The 22,632-nt window shown below is 44.3% G+C and overlaps 1 protein-coding gene across 11 annotated transcripts in view; it reads right to left on the bottom strand.

The window, feature by feature from the left end:
• Nucleotides 1-22,632, bottom strand: part of LDB2 (LIM domain binding 2) — a 383,869-nt gene that overhangs the window by 233,804 nt on the left and 127,433 nt on the right. For all 11 annotated transcript variants that reach the window (XM_060655373.3, XM_060655372.3, XM_060655371.3 and 8 more), the window contains exon 2: nt 8,174-8,276. In XM_060655373.3, coding sequence (XP_060511356.1) covers nt 8,174-8,276 — 103 coding nt within the window. The remainder of the gene's footprint in view (nt 1-8,173; nt 8,277-22,632) is intronic.

Raw genomic sequence — 22,632 nt, forward strand, 5'->3', positions numbered from 1 at the left:
TTTCTTTAGCCCCCAGACAATAAATAACACTAGCACCTCCTGCCATTGTGATAACAAAAAACATGGCCACATTTATCCCTCTAGATCGTATTGCCATCTTGGTCTGAGAGCCATAGGAAGGACATGGGAATAGGAATGTATCCATGAAACCAAGAATCAGGAAATGCATGTGCCAGGATCCCATAGATATCTTAGTCACACAGAGTCTCAAAAACAACACATAATGTCCATTTCCTAGTTAGTACCTCATTCAGACCTCCCAACTAAGTTCTTAAGGGCAGTCAGAGGCCTAACATCCTCAAGTCTGTGTATTTGATGGTGAATTTTAACCCTATGAAGAAAGATCCAACAATCATCCCAGGTTTCTTAACAGTTTGATATATAAAGGGAAAATTAAAAGTCACCAAATCCTAAAGATCAATTATAAATGCAATGATATTATACCTTTAACTTGTATAGCACTTGAAATTTATTCAAAACACTTTTCGGTCCATTAGCTCACGTGCCCATTAGTATGGTACTTATTTATTGGTGAAGAGAGAGAATGTAATGTCTGCTCAATCTATTGTTACCGCCTATTTGCAACTGTTGATATCATCAATTTGGAACCACAAACGGGAAGGTATTTAGTCTCTTTTTCTCCCTTTCAGAAGTCTGTCTGTTCATCTATCAGTTGTGAGCTTTCTCTTAAGTCTTTTTTATAGCTAGTCATAGATTTTGTATTAATGTCCCAAGAATATTTTCTTTTTGAGCTACTAGCTGATTGTATTAACTTAAGGTAAGAGTTTTAAATAGAATGAAATCAAAAGTAAATGGAAAAAAATTCGTGATGAACTGTCCTCCTTTCAAAAATTGACTGTCTCTTTATGACAATGTCTGGCAAATAGCAAACACTTGTTGAGTTCTGAATGAATGAATCAAGGAATGAGTGCAGGAGCAAATGAATTTCAAATGAAAGGCTGCTTTCATCCTAACTTAATTTACTCCAAATCTTGCCAGCTTAATGAAGACTGCTATTTAAAAGGGCTACATGCTAAAATCATAACTTCAGAGGCTAGAGTCATCCAGAAACCATTTAGTGCAGCTCCATGCAAAGGAAAGCATTTTTCAGAGTCTTCTGAGACAAAGACATCTACATCCGTATGAAACAAAAATGCCAGAGCCATCCAGTAACTTACCATCAAGGCTTACTCTGAGTGGGTGCATTCTTTTCCGTAAGATACAGGGTGGTTTTTATGTTTTTTTTAAGTTTATTTATGTATTTTGCGAGACAGCACAAGCGGAAGAGGGGCAGAGAGTCAGAGAGACAGAGAGAGAATCCCAAGTAGGGTTCCATGCTTTGTGGAGCCCGACGCAGGGCTCTATCTCACAACCACGAGATCATGACCTGAGCCAAAATCAAGAGTCAGACGCTCAACTAACTGAGCCACCCAGGAGCCCAAGCGTTCAACACTTCCTTGCTCCCTGAGCAGAACAGAGGATGGAAATCTCACCCTTCACTGGACAGGTCACACTTGTAATAACTTAGGACTTGTTTATTTAAGTCATCATCTTCCATTCAGTTTTTCTCCCAATTGGTCTTTAAATTCTTAAGGTTTCCATATAGAAAGAAGACGGGTCTGATCTGCCCAAATCCCAAGTTTTCCCTGCTATGTGCCAAATGACTGAATGAGTAATGGGAATTATCCTCTATTTTCATTCCGTTTATTTATTCATACAATAAATATTTATCGTATGCTCTCCATGGGCAGCACTAAGCTAAAGTTACATGCTATTTAATCTTACTTAATGTCCACAAGTATTCTCTGATGTTGGCATTATTATTATCTTAATGCTGCATGTGAAAAAACAGAGGTGAAGATAGTTTATGCAACATGCCGAACATCCTGTCACATGCCTATATCACACAGCTGTAGGGGAACAAAGACTCAAAATGAATCTGCATGTATCCAAAGTCCATGATTTTGATCTCTACCACCATAATTTTTTTTTAAATAAGGAGTTTTCAGGGGTGCCTGGATGGCTCAATCAGTTAAACGTCTGATGTGAGTTCAGGTCATGATCATCTGTCTGTTGTGATCAAACGTCTGATGTGAGTTCAGGTTCATGAGTTCGAGCCCCATGTCAGGCTCTGCACTGACAACACGAAGCCTGCTTTGGATTCTCTCTCTCCCTCTCTCTCTCTCTCTGCCCCTTCCCCACTCGTACTCTCTCCATTTGTCAAAAATAAATAAATAAACTTTTTTTTTAAAGGAGGAGTTTTCAGAGAAACAAAATTACTTGACTGAGGAAGATCCCAGGGACCAGCTAACAAACGTCTCTTGAGAAAGCACAGGGTTTTTAAGTCTCAGCTACACAAACCTGTGCCTTCTAGATCTCAGGTGAACTCTATAGAGGTGTTATTCATAGAAAATACACAGGCACAGATTCTCGCCTTGTAAATCCCTTCTCCCCATGTGCTGTAGTGCATGCTCTTTGCAGGTAACTTTTCAAAATGGCCACATCTGTGCCCCAGTAGTTATTAAATGCTGTGTCCAAATGCCTATGCATATATTCGAGGAATGATTTTCTCAGAAATATATTTTTAGTCATTCAATATGATATTGGAGAAAGAGAAAGTTGGGGAGCGAGGGGAAATGCTTTCAGAATTCCTGTACAGCAAGCACAATAAAAACACAACTGGACGAGGTGAACCAATAAAAAGCAGGAGAAAAATAGTAACCAGAGATAGTGAAGCTAGTTGAGCCTCATAGAATTTCCCTACCTTAGGGGGAACACATCCGAATACACAACACATAAAAACACATATTACAAGACAACGCTGAAGAACTTAGTCAATATTGCAATGGTACCAGAGCTTTCGAGAAATGGCAAAAAAAAAAAAAAAAAAAAAAAAAAAAAAAGGGATGTGAGAAAGAAAATGTTAAGGAGAAACAGCAAGTGTAGAAATGGCTCCACAGAGAGGCCGACTGGCCGGTCTTCACAATATCAATGGGACTTGATGGCTGAGGAAAACAAGAAAATGATGATATGGAGGATGATATGTCTTAGAACAATTTTCTTTTGTTGTTGTTGAGTGAGATGTGCCCCGAGCAGCCACAGAGAGAAAAACAACAGTCTTTGGCTAACGTGACTGTGTGAACGTGTAGTCGTGCCAGAAATCCTTAGTCCAGACAGAATATGGAAGTCAAGATGAAATCACAAGTATATGATAGAAAATTACTGGGCCCCCCAGCCCCAAATTGCGAATAGTAGTTAAGGGATTAATGACAATTTTATCTGAATTGCCTCGGATCTCAATCTAGAGTCAGCAAGGCACACATTAGAATTCAATCAAAAGACGGCTACTTAAGAAACATTTTCAAGGAGCTGGAAATATACATCACTGCATCAAGCCCTCACTGTTCACATGAGGCCACTGATGCTTAGAAAGTGATGTACACCAAACCACACAAGTAGCAAAAGGCAAAGCCACATTTGAGCTCAGGTATCAGACCCAAAGCCCCTGCCTGAACCCTGTTCCTCGCAAAGTAGGCCGATGAGAAGTGCCTTGAAACACGATGGTAACTTAGTAGTTACGTCGCTTTTTTCCCTAATGTCCAAGGCAATGCCAACCTACACCTGGTTTAGCGTCTGGAGTCTTCAGCCCCCAGAGGTACAAAGCCCCACACATTCTCAATCACCCTTGCCCTATTTCTCCCTTCCTGAACATAATCTACATGCCAGAAATAACAGTGAATGTGTGTAGTTGAAAGCTGGGGAGGATATAGTCTCTTCAATGCGGCATTTCAGTAGAAACTGCCCATCAGTGAGGTCGTGTACCTCCCAGCTGACCTGTGAGTCTCTGCACTTTGAGCCCACTTGAAAAACACCTGCCCAATGGCACGCCTCTTCAAGGCACAGAAGCTACAGTAATGCCAAGGCCGTGCACTGTTATCGATAATAATAGTGCTAGGGGCGCCAGGATGGCTCAGTCAGTTAAGCGTCCAACTCTTGATTTCGGCTCATGTCATGATCTCATGATTCGTGAGTTCAAGCCCCATATCGGGCTCTGCGTTGACAGTGTGGACCCTGGCTGCGGTTCTCATTCTCTCTCTCTCTCTCTCTCTGCTCCTCCCACATGTGCTCTCTCTCTCTCTCTCTCAAAATAAATAAATAAACTTAAGAAGAAGAATAACGGTCAGTGTTTCAAATGGTCTGAGGCTCTTGGACTGTATTATCTCACTTAATTTTCACCCCAAGCCAGTGATGGTAGTCTTACACCTCACAGATGAGGAAATGGAGCTTCTGTCCACCCATCAAAGCATGATATGACAACCAAAAATGTTCACATGGGATCCTCCTGCCCTTTCTGCTACACGGTGCAAACTCCCAGGCTCTCCAATGTCGTGAGAGCCAGGAGCACTTTTTCCTTGCATCTCTCTCCAGCAAAGAGTGAAGTGGCAAAGATGAAGACCATGGCCAGCGTGGACCTGGGCACAGCCTAGGTCTCTGGAGGGGCTTACCATACCGTTACCCAAAGGGTGTTCGTGACGGTCACAGAGGGAGAGAATGGTGCGGGACACAACTCCACGACGTGCTCAAAAAGGGCCGGAGGACTCCAAGTGCTTTCTGGAGGCTCCCCGGGAGGGATCAACCTGAGAGGGATCACTTCTGCACACTTAGGGAAGGGAGGCCACACACCCCATGGGATGTAGAATTAGAAAGTAAGTGTGCAGGGGGCTTTGAGAGCCCCAGTCCTCCGCTTCCCTTGCCTCCCCTGTCAACTAAGCCACAGTAATTATTTGTGATTTATGTTCCTGGGAACGTGTGAATTGACAAATCCATTCCTTTCCCTTTAGCTATGGGACGGTGTGGAGATAGGAAACGGACAGGGAAGGAAAGGTGCCCTGACTTTGACTTTGGAGTCAAACGGCCTGAGGCCCAGTGACTCACCAGCTGGGGCTCTCTGGACCAAGTTTCCGTTTTTGGAAAAGACGCTTTGCAGCTCTAACAGTCTTTAACTACCGATCTGCTGACAAAGAAGGAATTGCTTGTCCCTGCTCTCTTCCCCACCTGAGATTCCGTGTCATCCAGGGAGAAAGCTACCTCTCGGAACTGCCCACTTTTCCAGCTGCTGAAGAAACACCTCCCTGAACCTTCCACAAGGCAGGGGCAGGGACACACAGCTCAATTTCACAGTCTGGTAATATTGTCCACCTGGCACCTGTCCACACCAACCTCACCCCCAGCCCCAGTCTTCCAGGAAAACATCAGCAGTCTCCACCTGCCCCAGCCATATCCCACCCTGGCGGGGGGGTGGGGGGGTACAGGGAGGGAGTCCCACCCCCCTCAGGAGAGGAAAGAGCTGAGGACTAGAGTGGTTGAAGGAACATGATCAACACAGAGGAGCTTTCTGAGAGAAAGAGTAATAGATCTCGGAAAGCATAATGATTTCCTGAATTATTATCTCACTAGTTCCCCCCCTCTCACTTCAAGTAGATCAGACCATATCCTATGGCCTATGAGAAAACACCAACGGAGTGCTGTGGATCATGTTCTTCCCATTTTAGAAAGTCCAGTGATCTCGGTCAAAGAATTGTTTGTCCAACATTCTGTTTGGTGTTACGAACTTCCCCCCAAATGTCCATTACTCGTTCAATTATTCGTTCAACAAATACTTACTGAGCACCTATTATGTACAAGTCCCAGTATTAATCTGAGAATTCAGCAATAAACAATATGAAGCTCATGTTCTCAGGGAGATGACATTCTAATAGGATGGCGACAGACACCAAACAAATAAGCAGACACATAGGATTTACTCTAGCTTGGAGATAAGATATCTTAGAGCCAGAGGGACCCTCTAAACGCATAGAGATGCAAAGAGAGAAGGAATTTTTTTTTCCAGTAAGGGCTAAATAAACCCCATCTGGCATATTTCTTGGTACCCAGGATAAATGTAATTTGGGGCGATTCTTTACATATAGAAACATAATAGTCAAGTCTTGTTTTCTTTCTCAAAAACGCAAGGCTGTCAGCTCCCTGGGAGGCTTCAAGGAAGAGCTGTAACCTCCAGTCCAGGGCCGGCAGGTGTTTTCCCAACCTGGCACGGACCGCCTGGTGCGCACACGGGTTAACGTGGCGTCGCCAGAGCTCAGAGCCCTGCATAAACAGTGTGCGTCAGGCGTTCTAAGCATCCTTCATCTCCCCTGTCTCCCCGTCCTGGGCTGTCAATCAGCTGTCACTTGCCCGCACATCAGCAGCATGTGCACATCACCAGGCTGTCAGCAAAGCAGCTGATGAGACTCCGCTCCAAACTGTCAATCATCTTTGTTTCCCTTCTCTGCTCGGGAAATATTTTGGCTCACGGAAACAAAGGAACCTGGACAACAATGGCTTAGAGTCAGGCGTTCACTCCTGTGCACGGATATCAGTAAGATCTTAAACGGATACTGATCGTGCCTCACCCTCCAATGGTGTCGGGGTGGGATGGCGGGCAAAGGGAAGATCGAGCCCCTGCTGTATTAGTACAGGCTTCAAAACTGTAATTCTAGTTCCCTGAGCAGACTCTGATGGATTCACAAAAAATAAAAAATAAAAAAAAAAAAAAGGAAAAAAAAAGGAAAAAGCACAGGAACATAAAACAATGATAACTTGAAGCTATCTGAGCTTATGCCTCAAAAGAAAATAAGAAGGCTCAGGGGATGGACGACTGCATGGCTCGAAATTATTCACCATTGATCAGGCAGGCTTTTGGGGAGAGAGTAATTGTTGGATTGCTGAGTTCATTTATCTCCCGGGACTTCGGAAACAGCAGCTTCTCTGCACCGGACTCTTTTACTCTCCAGGGCGTGAGGCTGCCTAGGGGCACCCACACACAGGAGAGCGAGTTAACTCTTCAGGACCCCACGAGGTGGGCTCACCAGTGCTTATGACAGGAGTCAGTAAGTTGAATGACTCTGAAACAGCCCGCTGTCTGGCAGACCCACAGCCCCCCTCACCCAAAATACTTACTGGAAATGCCCATGCCCTTAAAAGCCCACAGCAAAGAAGTCTAAAGAGATGCTCATGGCAATGAGTTCCAACTGGGCAGCGAGTTCAAGTTGTCCTGCCGTCCCCAGTGTGCCATTGGGCAAAATCACCATGCATATGTTAGCGTAATTAATCAGCCCGTCACAGAATAAGTCCAAATACCATTAAGTTGTCCAAACTCCTCTAAAGTTTAAAAAAAAAAAAAAAAACACTCTAGCAGCCTTGAAATACATATAGCAACAATCAGACCTTTTCATCATGTTTATCATGAGCCTTATTATCTAACAATTGCCCAGTGCTCTGGATTGACTTGTTCAGACATACGGTGGTTGGTTCCATCGTCTTCGTGTTTGTGACATTTGGGATGTCTTATCCTCTGACAGAGCCTTTCATACGTGCAACGCTGATTTCTGAAAACACATCTCTTTCTGATCTAACCAGACGTTAATTGCTTTTGTGCTGATGTATCTTTGCCTCTTGGTCTTATAACACAACTAGCAAATCTGATCTCTGACAAGTTAGCTGAACCTAATCAGGACAGATCAGCTGTTACCCAAGGTGCCACAGGCAGTAATTTGAGGATCTTTACAGAGTTATCACTCTCTGGAAAGACAAGGAACTATAATTCTGTCAACACTAATCCCAAACTGTATGCTCAAAGCCGCTGTGGCCTCCCCTGCCCCTAAGAAAAGATAGCACTTGTCAAATAAATACCGGAGATAATTGATAAGAAGAAATTAGAAGGATGTGGCTGGTACAGTGACTGAAGATTTCTTTTTTTAAAGGAACCTTCAGAAGCAGAACATTGGGTCTCAAGTGCCAGCTGTCAAGGATAAAGGAGGGTCACAGGAAAGAAACGGATGGAAACTCCTCAATCCAGCTCCCACTTATCATTGGGTGATTTGGTTCGTATTTGTCTCGCTCGCTAAACAGGCAGGTGCCCAAACATTGTAAGCCTCGAAGAAAAGCTCTCACAGCCGACTCTGCCTGCCACCCGGCGACAATGCCTTGATCGGAAGCAAGAGCCTCGTCAGGAGCGGAGAGGATACTGTCGGCCTGTCAGCCTTGTGCTATTCTTTGACGACCCCTGTGGTTTTCTTACAGGCGCAAAAAAAAAAAAAAAAAAAAGGAATATTAGAAAAATAAACTGCTTTCTTACTGTATCGCTTTGGTCCATCTTCCAAACAAAATGAAAGGGTTAAGGTGGCGTCATCTTCAAAAAACTCAGTGGCAAATGCGTCCCACCAGAGGTTGTCGCTATCCTGCAAAGAGACAGATCATTTATTTAACAGGCAAGAACAGAAAATATCTCAAAAGAGGAAAAGGAAAAAGAAAGAAAAACCCAGCCACCATTCGCTTGTTACTTAGCATATGTGTGTGGGTGTTCTAGAAGGCGAGTGGGCGAGCGTGTGGTCACTCTTCAAATTAATTGCCTCAAATGGGGACCAAATTCCAATTCGATAAATGAGTTAATGCAAACTGGATGAAAATTAATTCTTGAGGATGTGTTTGGGGAGATTTCATAAATGTACTTTGGAACACAATGTGACATTTTTTAACAAAAGGTTTACATTCCACGTAAAACGCATTCAACTTCTTTTTGTCTCTCCCTGTCTCTCTTTGCTCTTTTAAGAATTTGATTTTACAAACGGAAACCACCATATCACAAGTAGCTTAAGGGGAGTACATTTTTAGAGATAATTAACTCAAAAAGGGGTTGGTGTGACTGGTGGCCCTGCCCTGTGCAAATATGCCCATGAGATACGTGTTTGCCACATGGGTCTATCCAGATGATACAGAGGGATACACAGCGGCAGAAACACCCATCACATGCATGTGGATTGTTCTTGAGAGTTGTTTTAAGATTACGGGCAGTCTTGTTGCCTTGTTATGAACATGATTATTAAAAATAGAGCAGCCCAGCAGAATGCAAACTATCCATGTGAACTGTTTGTCTTGGGTTGAGCCTTTCTCTTGCTCATCCAGAAAACACTTGAACATTGGCCCAGTTGAAGGCAGTTAAAATCGTTGTTAATCGTGATGGGGCAGGGGGCTCCTATAACTGTGAATTAGGCAGAGTGTCGTATTCAAAAGGGGAAATCATACCTGGCCTCGTGCTCTATGTCTTACACCATGTGCCGTAAATACTTTTTTTTTTAATTCATTTTTGAGAGAGACAAAGAGAGCACAAGTGGGGGAGGGGCAGAAAGAGAGACACAGAACCCGAAGCAGGCTCCGGGCTCCGAGCTGTCAGCACAGAGCCCGACGCGGGGCTCAAACCTACGAAGCGTGAGATCACGACCTGAGCCGAGGTCGGACGCTTAACCGACTGAGCCGCCCAGCCACACCCACCCCCCCAAAAAAAATCTGAAGCACAATCTTTTTCCAGAGAATGACTGGTTACTGGCAGACTTTAGGAGGAAATGCTCTGCAGCTGTCTGTCAGATGAGGGAAGGGAGGGAGGGGTTCGCAGCCCCCACTGCTTGGCGGGGGCAGAAACACTGCAAGCCTCTCTCCTTCCCGTTAAGTTGCTCTGCTTATGACAACATTAAGCCGTTGACACTGGCGGGCGTCAGGAATGAGCCTTCAGTCCTGGCAAGAATAATTAAAGGGCCACTGAAGGTTGATGCTGTCTGTCCCTTGTTCCAGAAAAGCAACCGCTCAGGCAAATGAATCTGGGGGTCTCTTTTTTTTTCTGGCTTCCTCCCAATCACCATACCAAAAGCCAACGCTTTTCTTAGTAAAACACAGTAAATATAAAAGCACCCGGGGCAATGCCTGGCTCCACATACGAACTACCACCCCGCCCCCTTTTTTTCCCCCCCAAAACAAATATTTATTGAGCACTTACTACCTGCAGGCTCTCAGAGTACACAGCTGATTGAGAGACCGCTCCCTCCCCTCAAAGGGCTCAAACCTACTAGCAGGAGACAGCCAAGTGAGCAACGAGCCTGCTCCCAGGCCCGAGACCACAGCACGAAGCCTGCGTGCCGTGGAAGCTCTCAGGGTTTCCAGAAAAATCGGTGGGCTTAGAAGTGGAAGAGGCATCTGGGGAAAGAAACCCTATCTGAGAGCCTGGGCACACTGGTTTATTTTCTTTCAAATTGCTACACAGATGGGAAAAGAATAATAGTCAACATTTATTGAGTGCTTACCACATGCCAAGCATTATTCTAAGTGCTTCATGTGTATTTTCCCTCTCACTCCTTAATACCTCCCTGTTTCTTTTTTTCTTCTTCTCCTTCCTCTCCAGTTCATATCATTTTCTTCTGAGGAGGGGCTGTGCTGTGCTCACTGCTCTATCTCCCAGGCCCCTGAATGGCGTCGAGCCCATGGTGTTACTCAATAGCAGCCGTTCAGGGAATGAATGAAGCTGCTCACATCATGTATCATCCCTACTGTACAACTGCAGGAACCGAAGCACGGGGGGTAAATGGAACTTGCCAGGTACACTCAGCCGATACAGAGTGCAGCTGGGATTCTGACTCAGACCCTCCGACATCCGAGCCCCAGCCTCTGCCTGCCTCCTTTCTCTGGCAGACTTCACCGAGGCAGGGGTTAGGATTTAGAAAGAAGGGAGGGAGAGGGCAAAGGAAGGATTTTGTCTCAGATTGGTTTCTCCGTCCAGCTCCTTGCCTCTCGGTCCTACCCCGGTTGCCAGGACTCACGCCTCGGAGGATGCTCAGCATCCGGCTTAGCTCGGGGCAGTTCGGCAGGTGATAGATACTCTGTCAGGGATGCAACTCGCTCCTGCCAGCAACCCTCATTCCCAGGCTACATCCCTCTTCCCAGCTAAGTGAGCGTTCACAATGTATCTCACCTTGAGCGTTCACAATGTATCTCACCTTCCTGAGCCTGCCTCCTAACTTGCACGTTGAGGATAACGATAGCAAGAGCACAGTAACAATTCTCTGGCAGAGCACATGGGTCAAGGGCAACAAAGCAATAATCATCTTGTGGGATGGGTGTGAGGATTAAATACATTTGTGAGTCTAACGTGCCCAGCAGAATGCCCAGGACACGGTGAAGATCAGTAAAATGCTCCTTTCCTGACTCTACCTTACCATCTCTTTTTTTTTTTTAATTTTTTTAAAGTTTATTTATTTTCGAGAGAGAGAGAGAAGTGTGTGAGCAGTCAGGGGCAGAGAGAAAGGGGGACGCAGAATGCGAAGCAGGCTCCAGGCTCCGAGCTGTCAGCTCAGAGCCCGACGTGGGACTCGAACTTACGAACCAAGAGATCACGACCCGAGCCAAAGTCGGACACTTAACCAACTGAGCCGCCCAGGCGCCCCTGCCTTACCGTCTTTAGTATCATTTTTAAGGGGTGAGACATCGCACGTTCTAAAGAACTGCACCCCAAATGTACTTTATAAAGCAGCCTGTTGATAAATCAAGCAGGTTTCCCTAGAATTTCAACTATTTGTAGCCCATTTACCTGGCAGTGACTCCTGTCTGCAACTCGGAACAGAAATGCATCCACTCTCTTTTGCCCTGGTGATTATTCAAAGGCCCAGTGACTAGATCAGATCCTGCACCTCCATTGCTCCGTAATCTAACTCTGGGTTTCTGGCATTTCTGCCAGGAAATGGAACAGTGGAAGGGAAAAGCCCAGGGAGAACCAAGGCTGGCCGGAAGTCACTGGGAAAAAGGGAAGGACTCGGGTGAAGTGAGGGGTAGCAAATGCTTAGAAGCAGCCGCACAGGGGCCACGTTGCCTAGACAAGTGAGTGTCGGCGAGAGCCGAGCATAACGATGCAAGAAGTGATGATTCAACCAACTGCAAGGGAACATAAGATGAGTCTGCGTCTCAGGAAGTGTCAGGACAGGTGCGGCAGGGGCAGGTTAGATCAGGGAACCATACACACGAAAAAAATCCATTGGTTTTGGTGAAGAATCTTAGAAGAACTTCTCAAAACTAAAGATGAAATATGTACTTATCCCAGACACAGAAAAGGTACAAAATACATATATTGGGGGTTGGCAGATAGAATGAATGAATGAATGAATGAATGAATGAAATTCTTTATTGTACCGTCACAAACCCAACTCAAGAAACTCACTCTCCAAAGTTCTCAAGAGATCTTGATTGCTGTGACCCTACTTTGTCTCTTGGCTGATATTTCTAAAATGGCACAATTTTTTTTATATATTTTTAAATTATCATTGTCAACTGCTGCTAAACGGACATATATAATGCTTTTGAATTAGTCCTTAATTATGAGAGGACAGGTGTTTATGTAGGAAAGGGAATAAAAGGAGAGAAGCTTTAACAAAAAACTTGCTAAACGTCAAGTATAGGCCAGTCTTGCGTTGAGTGTATGCGAAGGAAGCAGATTATGGAAAGAACACGTGGTGGTGGGGAGGTAGGATGGAGGGGGAGGGGTCTGGGTTAACAGTAGGATCCATAACCCGGTATTTTCTAAGTGCTGTACATGACTTGAACGATCTTGTATTCACAACTGTCCTGATTGCTACCGAGGAGCAGAGCAGGCGGCCTTACAGAAAACAGACATCTTTAACCTCGATGTCACATTGAACTTCATACATGTGAATTCTGCCTCTTATCAGCTGGAGGACCTTAGTCAAGGCACCTGACTTCTCTGCATCTATTTGCTCATGTGGAAAGTGGGAATAATAATTTCGGTGGACTCTGGGGACTGAAAACGTAACTGTGCAGCACATAGTAGCTTTTCAAGAAATGAAAGCTATTATTATCCATTACTGTTTCATTTGACCCTTAAAATAGTTATAAACACAGAATCTGAATTTCAGAAAAGTTAAACTGAATAAAGATCAGACAGCTACAAAGTGGTAAATCTAAAGTTCACTTGAAAGTCTGCCTAACCCCAGTCCATTTTTTAAAATTGATTTCCTTTTGCAGAGCAGTTTTGGTTCACAGCAAAATTATGACAGACTACACAGATATCTGTTATATCCCCTGCCTCCCCCCAATACAGCCTCCCACATTCTCAATATCCCCCACCAGAATGGTACATTTGTTACAATTGATGAACTACCAGTCCATGATTTTCCTCAACAAATTCTACTTGAAAAGTGGTTTTTCACCTTAAGTTGAAGACGAAGGCAGCTGGCATTGCCGAGAGGAAATTCTGCCTGAGCAGATCTCTGACTCAGGTGTTTTCAGATGTTGTACCCTTTCCCCCAACTTCATGACGTTCTCCTGGCAATAAACTTCCTCTTTGCACACCTCTTCCTTCCATTTTGCTGCTGACTATCCTTCCTGGCATCCCTTAGGCAATTTGGGGGAAGACATTTGCATAATAATGACGCTAGGGGTCCAGGCTGGCTGAAATGCAGCCACAAAGGCTTCCGAGAAATCAAATAAGAAACTCTGGCAGAGATCTTACAGTGCCTAGTGGTAAGAGCTCACGGCCACCTCATGCGCTGTGGACAACGATGACAAATCAGTCCCTCCATCATTCAACTTCACGTTGTCAGTCACCTAAAATGACACCAGCCTTGCAAAGGCCGAAGGCGCTCTTCCTGGTCACGGGAAGAACGGTAAGAGGCCAAGGGGATATAAAGAAAGACAGACTGGTTAACATTCTACAGTTGAACCTACAGGTTAGCACCCCCACCTCTTGACCAGAAACCTAGCGCCTCCGTCTTTGGAGAAATGGAAGAACCACAAAATTCCCAGTTCTCCTTCCAGAGCAGAGAGCATAGCCAAGTTTAGCAAGTTGACCAGTAGGAGGCTGTGTGAGTAAAGTTGCCAAGCTGCTTAGAAGCCAGGATTCCAGAGAGAAGCTCACTAAGTCAGAAGTTTGAAGGGGACAAGGTGTGGCTGACCACCCTGACTTCACGCAGGCGATAATCCCCTCACGTCAGACTAACTTGGAGATTAGCCAAAAAGCGCCTTGAGGTTGACGAGTGAGTCAAGACCAATGTTTTGGGACTTCCAAATAAGGGTTACGGTAAATGGCCTCAAAAGCCAACCAAGGCACAAGGTCTTATTGCTAGGCTGTGGGTTGGGGCACGCACCTCAGTTACTAGCAGTGATAATAGACACGACATTTGGAATATATATGGTAAGAGGCATTCCATCCAGGGGCACCTGAGTGGCTCAGTCGGTTAAGCATCCGACTCTTGATTTTAGCTCAGGTCATGATCTCACAGTTCATGAGTTCGAGCCCTGCCTTGAGCTCTGTGCTGTCCTGCTTGGGATTCTCTGCCTCTCTCTCTCTCTCAAAATAAATAAATAAATTTAAAATTAAAAAAAAAAAAAAAAGACATTCTATCCAGGGAAAAGCTATTCTTACCACACTATAAAGGAGCCAGCACTAGTCGTTTTCCTGTGCGTAGCCAATGGACCTCGGGCAACTTACCTTCCTGAACCAAGGGTTCCTGGTTAACAGTGCCCCCCCCCCCCCCCCCCCCCGTCTGTGAATAGGTTGCTCTTTTTGCCCAGAATGTGCAGCAAACGCCATGTTCCAGTCTTGGGACTCCTTTTGCACTGAATCTTGTGCTAGGAAACTTCGAAAACGACGCCCCGGTTAGAATGCAAATCAAATTATGATTGAATCACATTCTTATAATTGTGTAGTAAATGGCGTGATACTTAAGGGAGGGACTAGGCATTAAGTATTGTTCATCCTCAGCAGGGCTCCCACCTGTCGATTACCCAGTAAAGGAACAGAAGAATGGAATACACACACGAAGAGGCCATACCCACACAAATTCTTCCTCTAATTTTGTAGGAATCTTTTGAGAGTGTAAACTCAGTGGCCAGGGAACCAAGATGGCGTCCCAGCTAAGCCCCCTCTCTGTCACATCTCTGTTGTCTCGCTTTCCATCAGCGGATATACCACCCCTGCATGTGAGAGGTTCACATGGAGACAGAAATTTTCAAAATTATCTCACACCCACGTTGCCATTCTACTGTGCCACCTCTTGGGTATTTTTCTTGTCCTTTTCAGCAAAACGTTGGTTAAATGAATATACTTTACTGACTGTAACTTAAGTAAGTGAGGTTTTACCTTATTAATTTTTTTTTTAATTTTTTTTTAACGTTTATTTATTTTTCAGACAGAGAGAGACACAGCATGAACGGGGGAGGGGCAGAGAGAGAGGGAAACACAGAATCGGAAGCAGGCTCCAGGCTCTGAGCCATCAGCCCAGAGCCCGACGCGGGGCTCGAACCCGCGGACCGCCTGATCGTGACCTGAGCTGAAGTGGGATGCTTAACCGACTGAGCCACCCAGGCGCCCCATTACCTTATTAATTTTTTTAAAAAACAGACAGTAGAAGATAATGTAAAGACCCATGGGTCCATTATCCAGAATGAACAATTATTAAAATGGTATCTTATTTTCCTCTTTAAGAGGAATTAAAAATTATAAATAAAAATAAATGCCCTGGGTCCCCATATCCTGCTGTTTTTTTTTTCTCCCCTCCCCCAGGCTCCCATAAACAACTGTCTCCTAGAGTTCAAGTGACTCTTCCTCCCCCATCTTTTATATTCATACACACACATGACTCCATTCATATACAGTCTTATTTTATGGTTTTAATATTTTATTTGAATGGTATCATACATTATGTTCCTTTCTTTAAGCTTGCTTTTTTTTTCATTCAACATTGCTTTTTGGAGACCTATTTTATATATTAGAGCCTCTTATTCTCTTGTATAAGCTACATGGTAGTGCACTGAATGCATGTCATATATTTTACTGAAGCATCTTGCTACTTATCTCTAGACAGCTTCTAATTTTTTGCTATTACAACATTGTTGTGATAAGTATCTTTATAGTGTCCCTTTGTGCACCTGTGTAAATTCTCTGGGGCATATATCTAAAGTCCCTGTGCCGAGGCACAGGGTATATACTGGTCTCTATTTTGGCTCATACATGACGAGGATTCTGTTCTTCCAAATGGAAGATTTCTGGTCTGACTGATGCGTGGGCAAAGATGAAACAAGGTGCATTTCTAAGCAATGTTTTTCCAAGTGGGATCTAATAAGAGGATCAATATAATTACAAAACAGAGACCAGCCTGCCCGGAGAAGGATGGGCATCTAAAAGTCCAGAGAAGATTCAATAATGGAATAATAATAAAATATTAAATTAAAAATGAAATTAAACTATTTGCCCATTATTCTCTGAAGGCAGAGTGTGTCTCAGGGGCTTCATTAACCAAAAGGAGGATTATTTCTTGACACTGAGAGAGGAAAGAAAGCATAGGCTCTTTGTGGTCCTTCAAAATAACTCCCGAAACTGAACCAGCGTGGGAGGAGGTGGGGATCTCGCTGTGTGCATCCCGCCACAAGGCTTCTGATCGGGGCCACACCTTTTCCACACAGACAGGTGCTTCCCATCCCTGCTGTTGTTTGGTGTCTGACCAGTACATATTTAGTGTTTAGTGAATATTAATAAGGAAAACTGGATTCTTTTCCCACAGCTGGAAAACGACAATAGCACAGAGTAGCCTCCAGGTAAATAAAGACGAAATTAACTCAGCCTAAACACAGGAAGGGGGAGTGGTATCCGTGATTCTCATATATTTTAATTAGGCAAAAATGCCACGGAAGCTTCTCCACTCCAAATAAGCTTCTATATGCATTTCTGTGATTAAAATCTTTGGTCCTTTTGTCCCATCACAGGTGAGTCCCAGAACCACCGGCAGCCAAATCATGTATCAGGATGAGAGATGCACTCAGGTCAAATAGCAGAAGAGAGGCTTAATTACGTTCAAAAATCCACAAAAGCATTTTCCTTCCATCCCAGATTCTCTCCTGCTCCCATCTCTGTCCCTCTCCACCAAAACCAGGACCCCGGTGCGAGGGCTGGCCCCCGGCATCTGTAACTTAAGCACTGACAGGTTATGTGGGATTTTTGCCAGAGTAATTATTTTTCAATTCAACAATAATGAGAAATTACCATGGCAACCACTGGTCACATGGCACACATACACCCCCTCCAAAGAATGAAACCATACATAAAGCATCTATTTCTTGAAAAATGTGTGTGTGTGTGTGTGTGTGTGTGTGTGTGTGTGTGTGTTTTATTAAAACAAACTTAAACAGGTCAAAGTGGAGTGAGTGCATGAAGGGGTCTGGAAACAGGAAGATGAGAAGAGCATTGACTTTCTTCAGTATCTCGTGGTTCTAGAAAATAATGATGTCTTATAACCCTACCTCCTTGTACACACACATGGACAGCACTCTATTAATTTGTATCTTACCATTTCGGTCACTCCCATTTTGCACATGTTGGCCAACCCCTCTCAGGAGACACTGAAGGAAGAATGATACGCTCAAGGACAGAGGCAGAAGTATGTGTGGCCATACCGGCTTTCCCTAAATTTATTTGCCCGTCACACTCCTACTAGATTGAGACAGGAGACAGTAAAGGAGCCCAATCTCGTGCCTTTCCTTTTGTGGACGGCCCCTCGTGCGAAGGGAGCGCAGGTCAATTATGTTCTCTAACTAACAAAAGTCTTATTCACTTCCTTAATCCCCAGCTGCTTTTTCTTCAAACCTGGGAGCCTTGCATCAAACCGTGTTTATTCCCAACTAACCACATTTAATAATAGTAGACAACAGTTTCAGAGCCCTTACTGTGTGCCAGCCACCATTCTGAATGTACTGGATGATATAAACCCTGTGAAATGTCATAGCGACCCTATAAGTCCTTCTAAGAAGCCCATTTTATAGATGTGAAGGCTGAGGCACAGAGAAGTTCAATATTCACTTCAGATCACACAGTGAGTTCAAACACACGGATGCTGGCTTTTGAGTTTCGCCTCTTAACTACTCTATTATGATGTTCCTTCAGCCAGAACAATATTCTTCGAGACATCTACCGTCCTCTTACTTGTTTCAACATCCAGTTAGGGCTAAGTGCACTGACTATTTGGGGCTACCCCTCTTGAAGACACAGCCCAAAGCAAGGCTGTCCGCCACATCTGTGGAATGCTACATCGAGACACAAGGATGAGAGGAATAAGGAAGCATCATTTGCTCCAACCAGCTGCTAACTGCAGGAACACGTGATGGACGCAGGGAAAGCATTCTACAGCCCCTTTTTTATTTATCTTTGTGGGACTGTGTTTATTCTCCCGTCCCTGGGATTGCATTTTTCTTCTCTCCTGCCATCTACGATTCCGCTCATTCTCAGCTAAATCGCATCTTACTTAACAATAAACACGAGCGATCATTTTAACGGAGAAATTTTAAAATGCCACGTTATCCAACAGTAAACTAGGTGTCTTGATAGAATATCTCAGGGTTCAACTCACGATGCAAGGCTTCCCTTCAGAAAGCGCTCCCTGAATTTCACTCTTTAGTGCAAGTGGAAGCTGCCTTGGGCAAGAAGGGCAGGAAAACAGGCAGAAAGACAAGACTTGGCAACCGGCAGATAATGGCTCTTGAGCAAAAGACACATCAGCGCCTTTTCCCCCAAACACCTGGGAAAATTCATGTATTTCGATCTTCATCCTTGACCTACTAAACCGTTAATTAATTGTGAGCATTCCAAAGAGAAATGTGATTTATGATAATCTAAAAATAATAACTAAAATGGATACATGTTTTGTGCACCCGGAACTCAGTGGGGTTTTTTTTTGCCACCGGACTTATCATAACTATAATAAAAGAATAATTTCCTTTTAAAGTTTGGGTTTCCGTAAGATTTATGAGGGTAGCATCTATATGCAACTCTTGTACATTTTGCCTCCATAGCCCAAAACACCTAGCCGGTAGGCCACAAATAAGTACTTGATGCTTTGATTATTTAAATTACATAATTTAAATATTTATTCAGTGAAAACCAAGACTATTTCAGGGCGCCTGGGTGGCTCAGTTGGTTAAACATCTGACTCCAACTCAGGTCATGATCTCATGGCTTGTGAGTTCGAGCCCCGCGTCTGGCTCTGTGCTGACGGCTCGGAGCCTGGACCCTGCTTCGGATTCTGTGTCTCCCTCTTTCTCTGTCCCTCCCTGGCTCACGCGCTCTCTCTCTCTCTCTCTCTCTCTCTCTCTCAAAAATAAATAAACATTTTTTAAAAAAAAAAAGGAAAAAATAAAGAAAACCAAGAATATTTTCCAAACTCTGGAGAAAAACAATAGTTGTCTTTTCATGATTGTGGAACACTTCCACTCTCTGCTCACATGCCTGTTACACAAGGGTGTTAAATATTTAATATATGAATCAATGAGAATGCTACGAGTTTTGCAATGAACTATTTCCTAGTCTTTACAGTATTCCAATCAAAGCGGTACTTTCGTTATCCCAATTTAAATGAGGAAACTGATGCCCCAGGGGGTACCCAAGTACATAGACCAAGTAAGACACAGCACTGGGATTTGATTCCTAATCATTCTGATTCCTAGACATGTGGTCGTATCCACAGGGCTTGAGTACCTGTTCTAATCTGTATTATGCTGGCGTGAAGGAGGACTAGTGTTTTCTCCATAATTAAATTTCCTGTTTTCTACTCAACACGGAGACATGCACTCTAACATATCAAAAATAATATATCGGGGACCCCACGATAATCCACTCTGAAAATGACACGGTGAGGCATTACTCTAGAAGCAGCGGTCTCATTGGTGGCCCCTCTGTGGCGGTGAGCACCGTACCTCATATTACATCACATCACCTAGGTGCAAGGGGTCCTGAGATGCGGCATAATGGGATGAGGCAGCAACCTATATATCTTGAGAAAAGCTCATCATAAAACAAGGCACAAATCTTCCGTTCCCACATACACACAGCAGGCAGGAGAACATTTCTGGAAACGCTTGCAAGATGCAAAAGCTTGTTTTTGTGACCTGCCCAATTGCACCTGAATCCAGTGACAGGAATACTTCCTGGAGTCATAGCTAAAAATTGGAAGACCAGGCCAGGGCTGAGGCATTAGGGAGCCACTGGAAAAGAAAACTCAAGTTGTTCTTTCTTCCTACTTGAGAAAAAGGCAAAAAGGATTTTTGTTCACAAAGATAAATACAAGAAAACAAACATATTCAGAAGATAAACCTATCTTGATGATGGCTGAAGGCTTCCACTGTCTTCTCCGTTTAGATTTCTGTTATCAGATTCTCTCTGATTTGCCAGGGACAGCGGACGTCTGTGTCACGACCCTCAGGTACTCTCTGGGGCTCCTCAACTGTGGCTCCAGCTGCCCCACTTGTGAACCCAGGAGACATGGCAGAAGGAGCATGTGTAAAGCCGGACCTACCCCCCTTTCCACCCCACTCCGAGCCTTTTTTCTTTTCCATCTCAACAATGTAATTCCAGTTTCCCAGTCGCTTAGGCCAACCTTTTCGGGCATGTTCTTCCTTCCTCTCTGTTCCTAACCCCACACTTCGAAACTGCCAGCAATCCCCAGGAATCTCCTTTCAACGTTTAACAGAACCCACCCACGTTTTTCTCTCCTTCTACCCCCGCCCCTTGTCTGGGCCCCAGGAACTGCAGCCTGGACAACAGTGACCGCTTCCTAATCCTTCTCTCGGCCAGGCCCCCGGTGCCCCTAGAGCCTGTGCTCTGCAGAGAAGCCTGCCTGACCTTTAAACAACGGCCACCGGTTGCATCTCTCCCTATTAGAGCCCCCCACCCCCCATGGCTCCTCCACGCCATTTCTCCAGGAAGCACACTGCCCTGCGGTTGGGACTCCGTCTTCCTCTCTGGCTTCGGTTCACTTCGCTGTCAGCACACGTTGCAGACCCTGGCCCTGGCTTCTGCTCCTCCACATTCTGCCCCTCCACAGGGCCCCTTGCTTTTCCCATTCCGCCACCGAGTGGATGCCTTTCCTCTACTCTGCTTGGCCTGGTTTTCTCTTCCTTGGCATTCAGCTCTCAGCTTCCTTGTCATCTGTGACCGTGCAATCTATAGGATCCAACTCACTATCGCATCAGTGTTTTTCCTCCAGGAAGTACTTATCGCTCGATTTTATTTGTCTATTGTCTTCCTGCCTCCTTGAAAAACGTTAAGTTTCTTGGGAGCGCAGGACTCTGCTGCCTGCTTTACTATGGAACCTTGCACATAATACCCGCTTCGTAAATGGCCGAATAAATAAATCTACAAACAAGAAAAAAGAAAAGCTAAATCTGTTGAGGCGTCCACGTGCATTGCTTCCACAGGGCAGCCATTCTTGGACTCAGACTTGTCATGGCCCAGTTGACTACAACTACATAATAAAGTACCAAGAACTTACCAGAATCTTTATGCACTGTAATTTTTTAAATAAATATACGCCATGAATTAAGAGCATTAAAAATATTTATGCCCTTTGACTCAGTAATTCTATTTCTGGGAATCCATCCAAAAGCCATAATCCAAAAATATGTAAATGCTTTATACACAAAAATATTCACCATAGGAGCTTTCGTAACAGCATAAAAACTAAAACAATGCGCAGCGCTGAAAGAGAGGAATGATTCGAGAAATCATGGTAGGTCCACTAGGAAGAAAAGAGGAATCTTTAAAAATAGTGTGTGCCCATGGTTTATAATGACACAAAGGCATTCTTACGTTATAATGTGAAAGGAAGAAAGCAAATGGAACTCAGAGCGAGACAGCATTGCGGCCCGGGAAGCCGGGAAGCCGACAGAAGCTGGGTTCATGGTCAAGATGGCCATGCTGGGGACGGCGGGGAGGATGGACTGTTTGATAAGCAGTGTTGAAACAACTGGCTTTTCACATGGAATAAATCAATAAGTTTGATTCTACCTCACATGACCAAATGCACATTCCAGATGGATTAAACATATAAATGAAGAAAAACACAATGTTGAAGCTGTTAGAAGATAGCAGAATACCACATGCGATCTCAGAACAGGGGAAACTTTTGTCAACAACACACTACAAGGATAAAGCACAAGAAACAAGCCACCCACTTGAATATATCAACACAGAAACAGACCGTATGACACAAGAGACCTTAAACAATGCTTCCATATGAGTGACAGGCTGGGAGAGTAACTAGAATATATAATGAACTGTAAAAATCCAAAATCACGTTGAATCGCTATAGTGTAGGCCTGAAACTAATATAACACTGTATGTTAACTAACGGGAATTAAAATAAAAACTTTATATTGAGGAGGGCACCTTTTGGGATGAGCACTGGTTGTTGTATGGAAACCAATTTGACAATGAATTTCATATATTGAAAAAAAATTTAAAAAAATAAAATAAAAACTTTAAAAAATCAGTAATCAATAAAATGTAAAAAAGCAAAAGATATGAAAGTATCATTCTCGGAAAATGGTCAATAGAGCTATGAAAAGATTCTCTATTTCACTTGTAATCAAGAAAAGGTGAGTCAAAAGTAAGCCATCGTCCACCCACGTAGCTGTCAAAAAAAAATCAGAACACTGAACAATACCACATGTTCTGGACGGGTGGGGGGGACACAGGAACTCACAGACTGTGGACGCGTCTCACCGTGGTCTGACGGCAGCACACAGAGGGGCGGATTCCAGGATGCCCGTCCACTCATCCCCTACCGCCCTCCTCGTCGGCCCTGAAACCCGACAAGCTTTGCCCTTCATCCCCTCCACCTGCAAATTCCTTCTCACCCCACACGCTCCCCGAACTCTTTCCCGACCATCTGTGTTACTTCGTTAGGACCTCCACCTGAGTCTTGCCTCCAGCCGGAA

Source organism: Panthera onca, chromosome B1, assembly GCF_046562875.1.
Source record: "Panthera onca isolate mPanOnc1 chromosome B1, mPanOnc1 haplotype 2, whole genome shotgun sequence".
Taxonomy (NCBI): Eukaryota; Metazoa; Chordata; class Mammalia; order Carnivora; family Felidae; genus Panthera; species Panthera onca.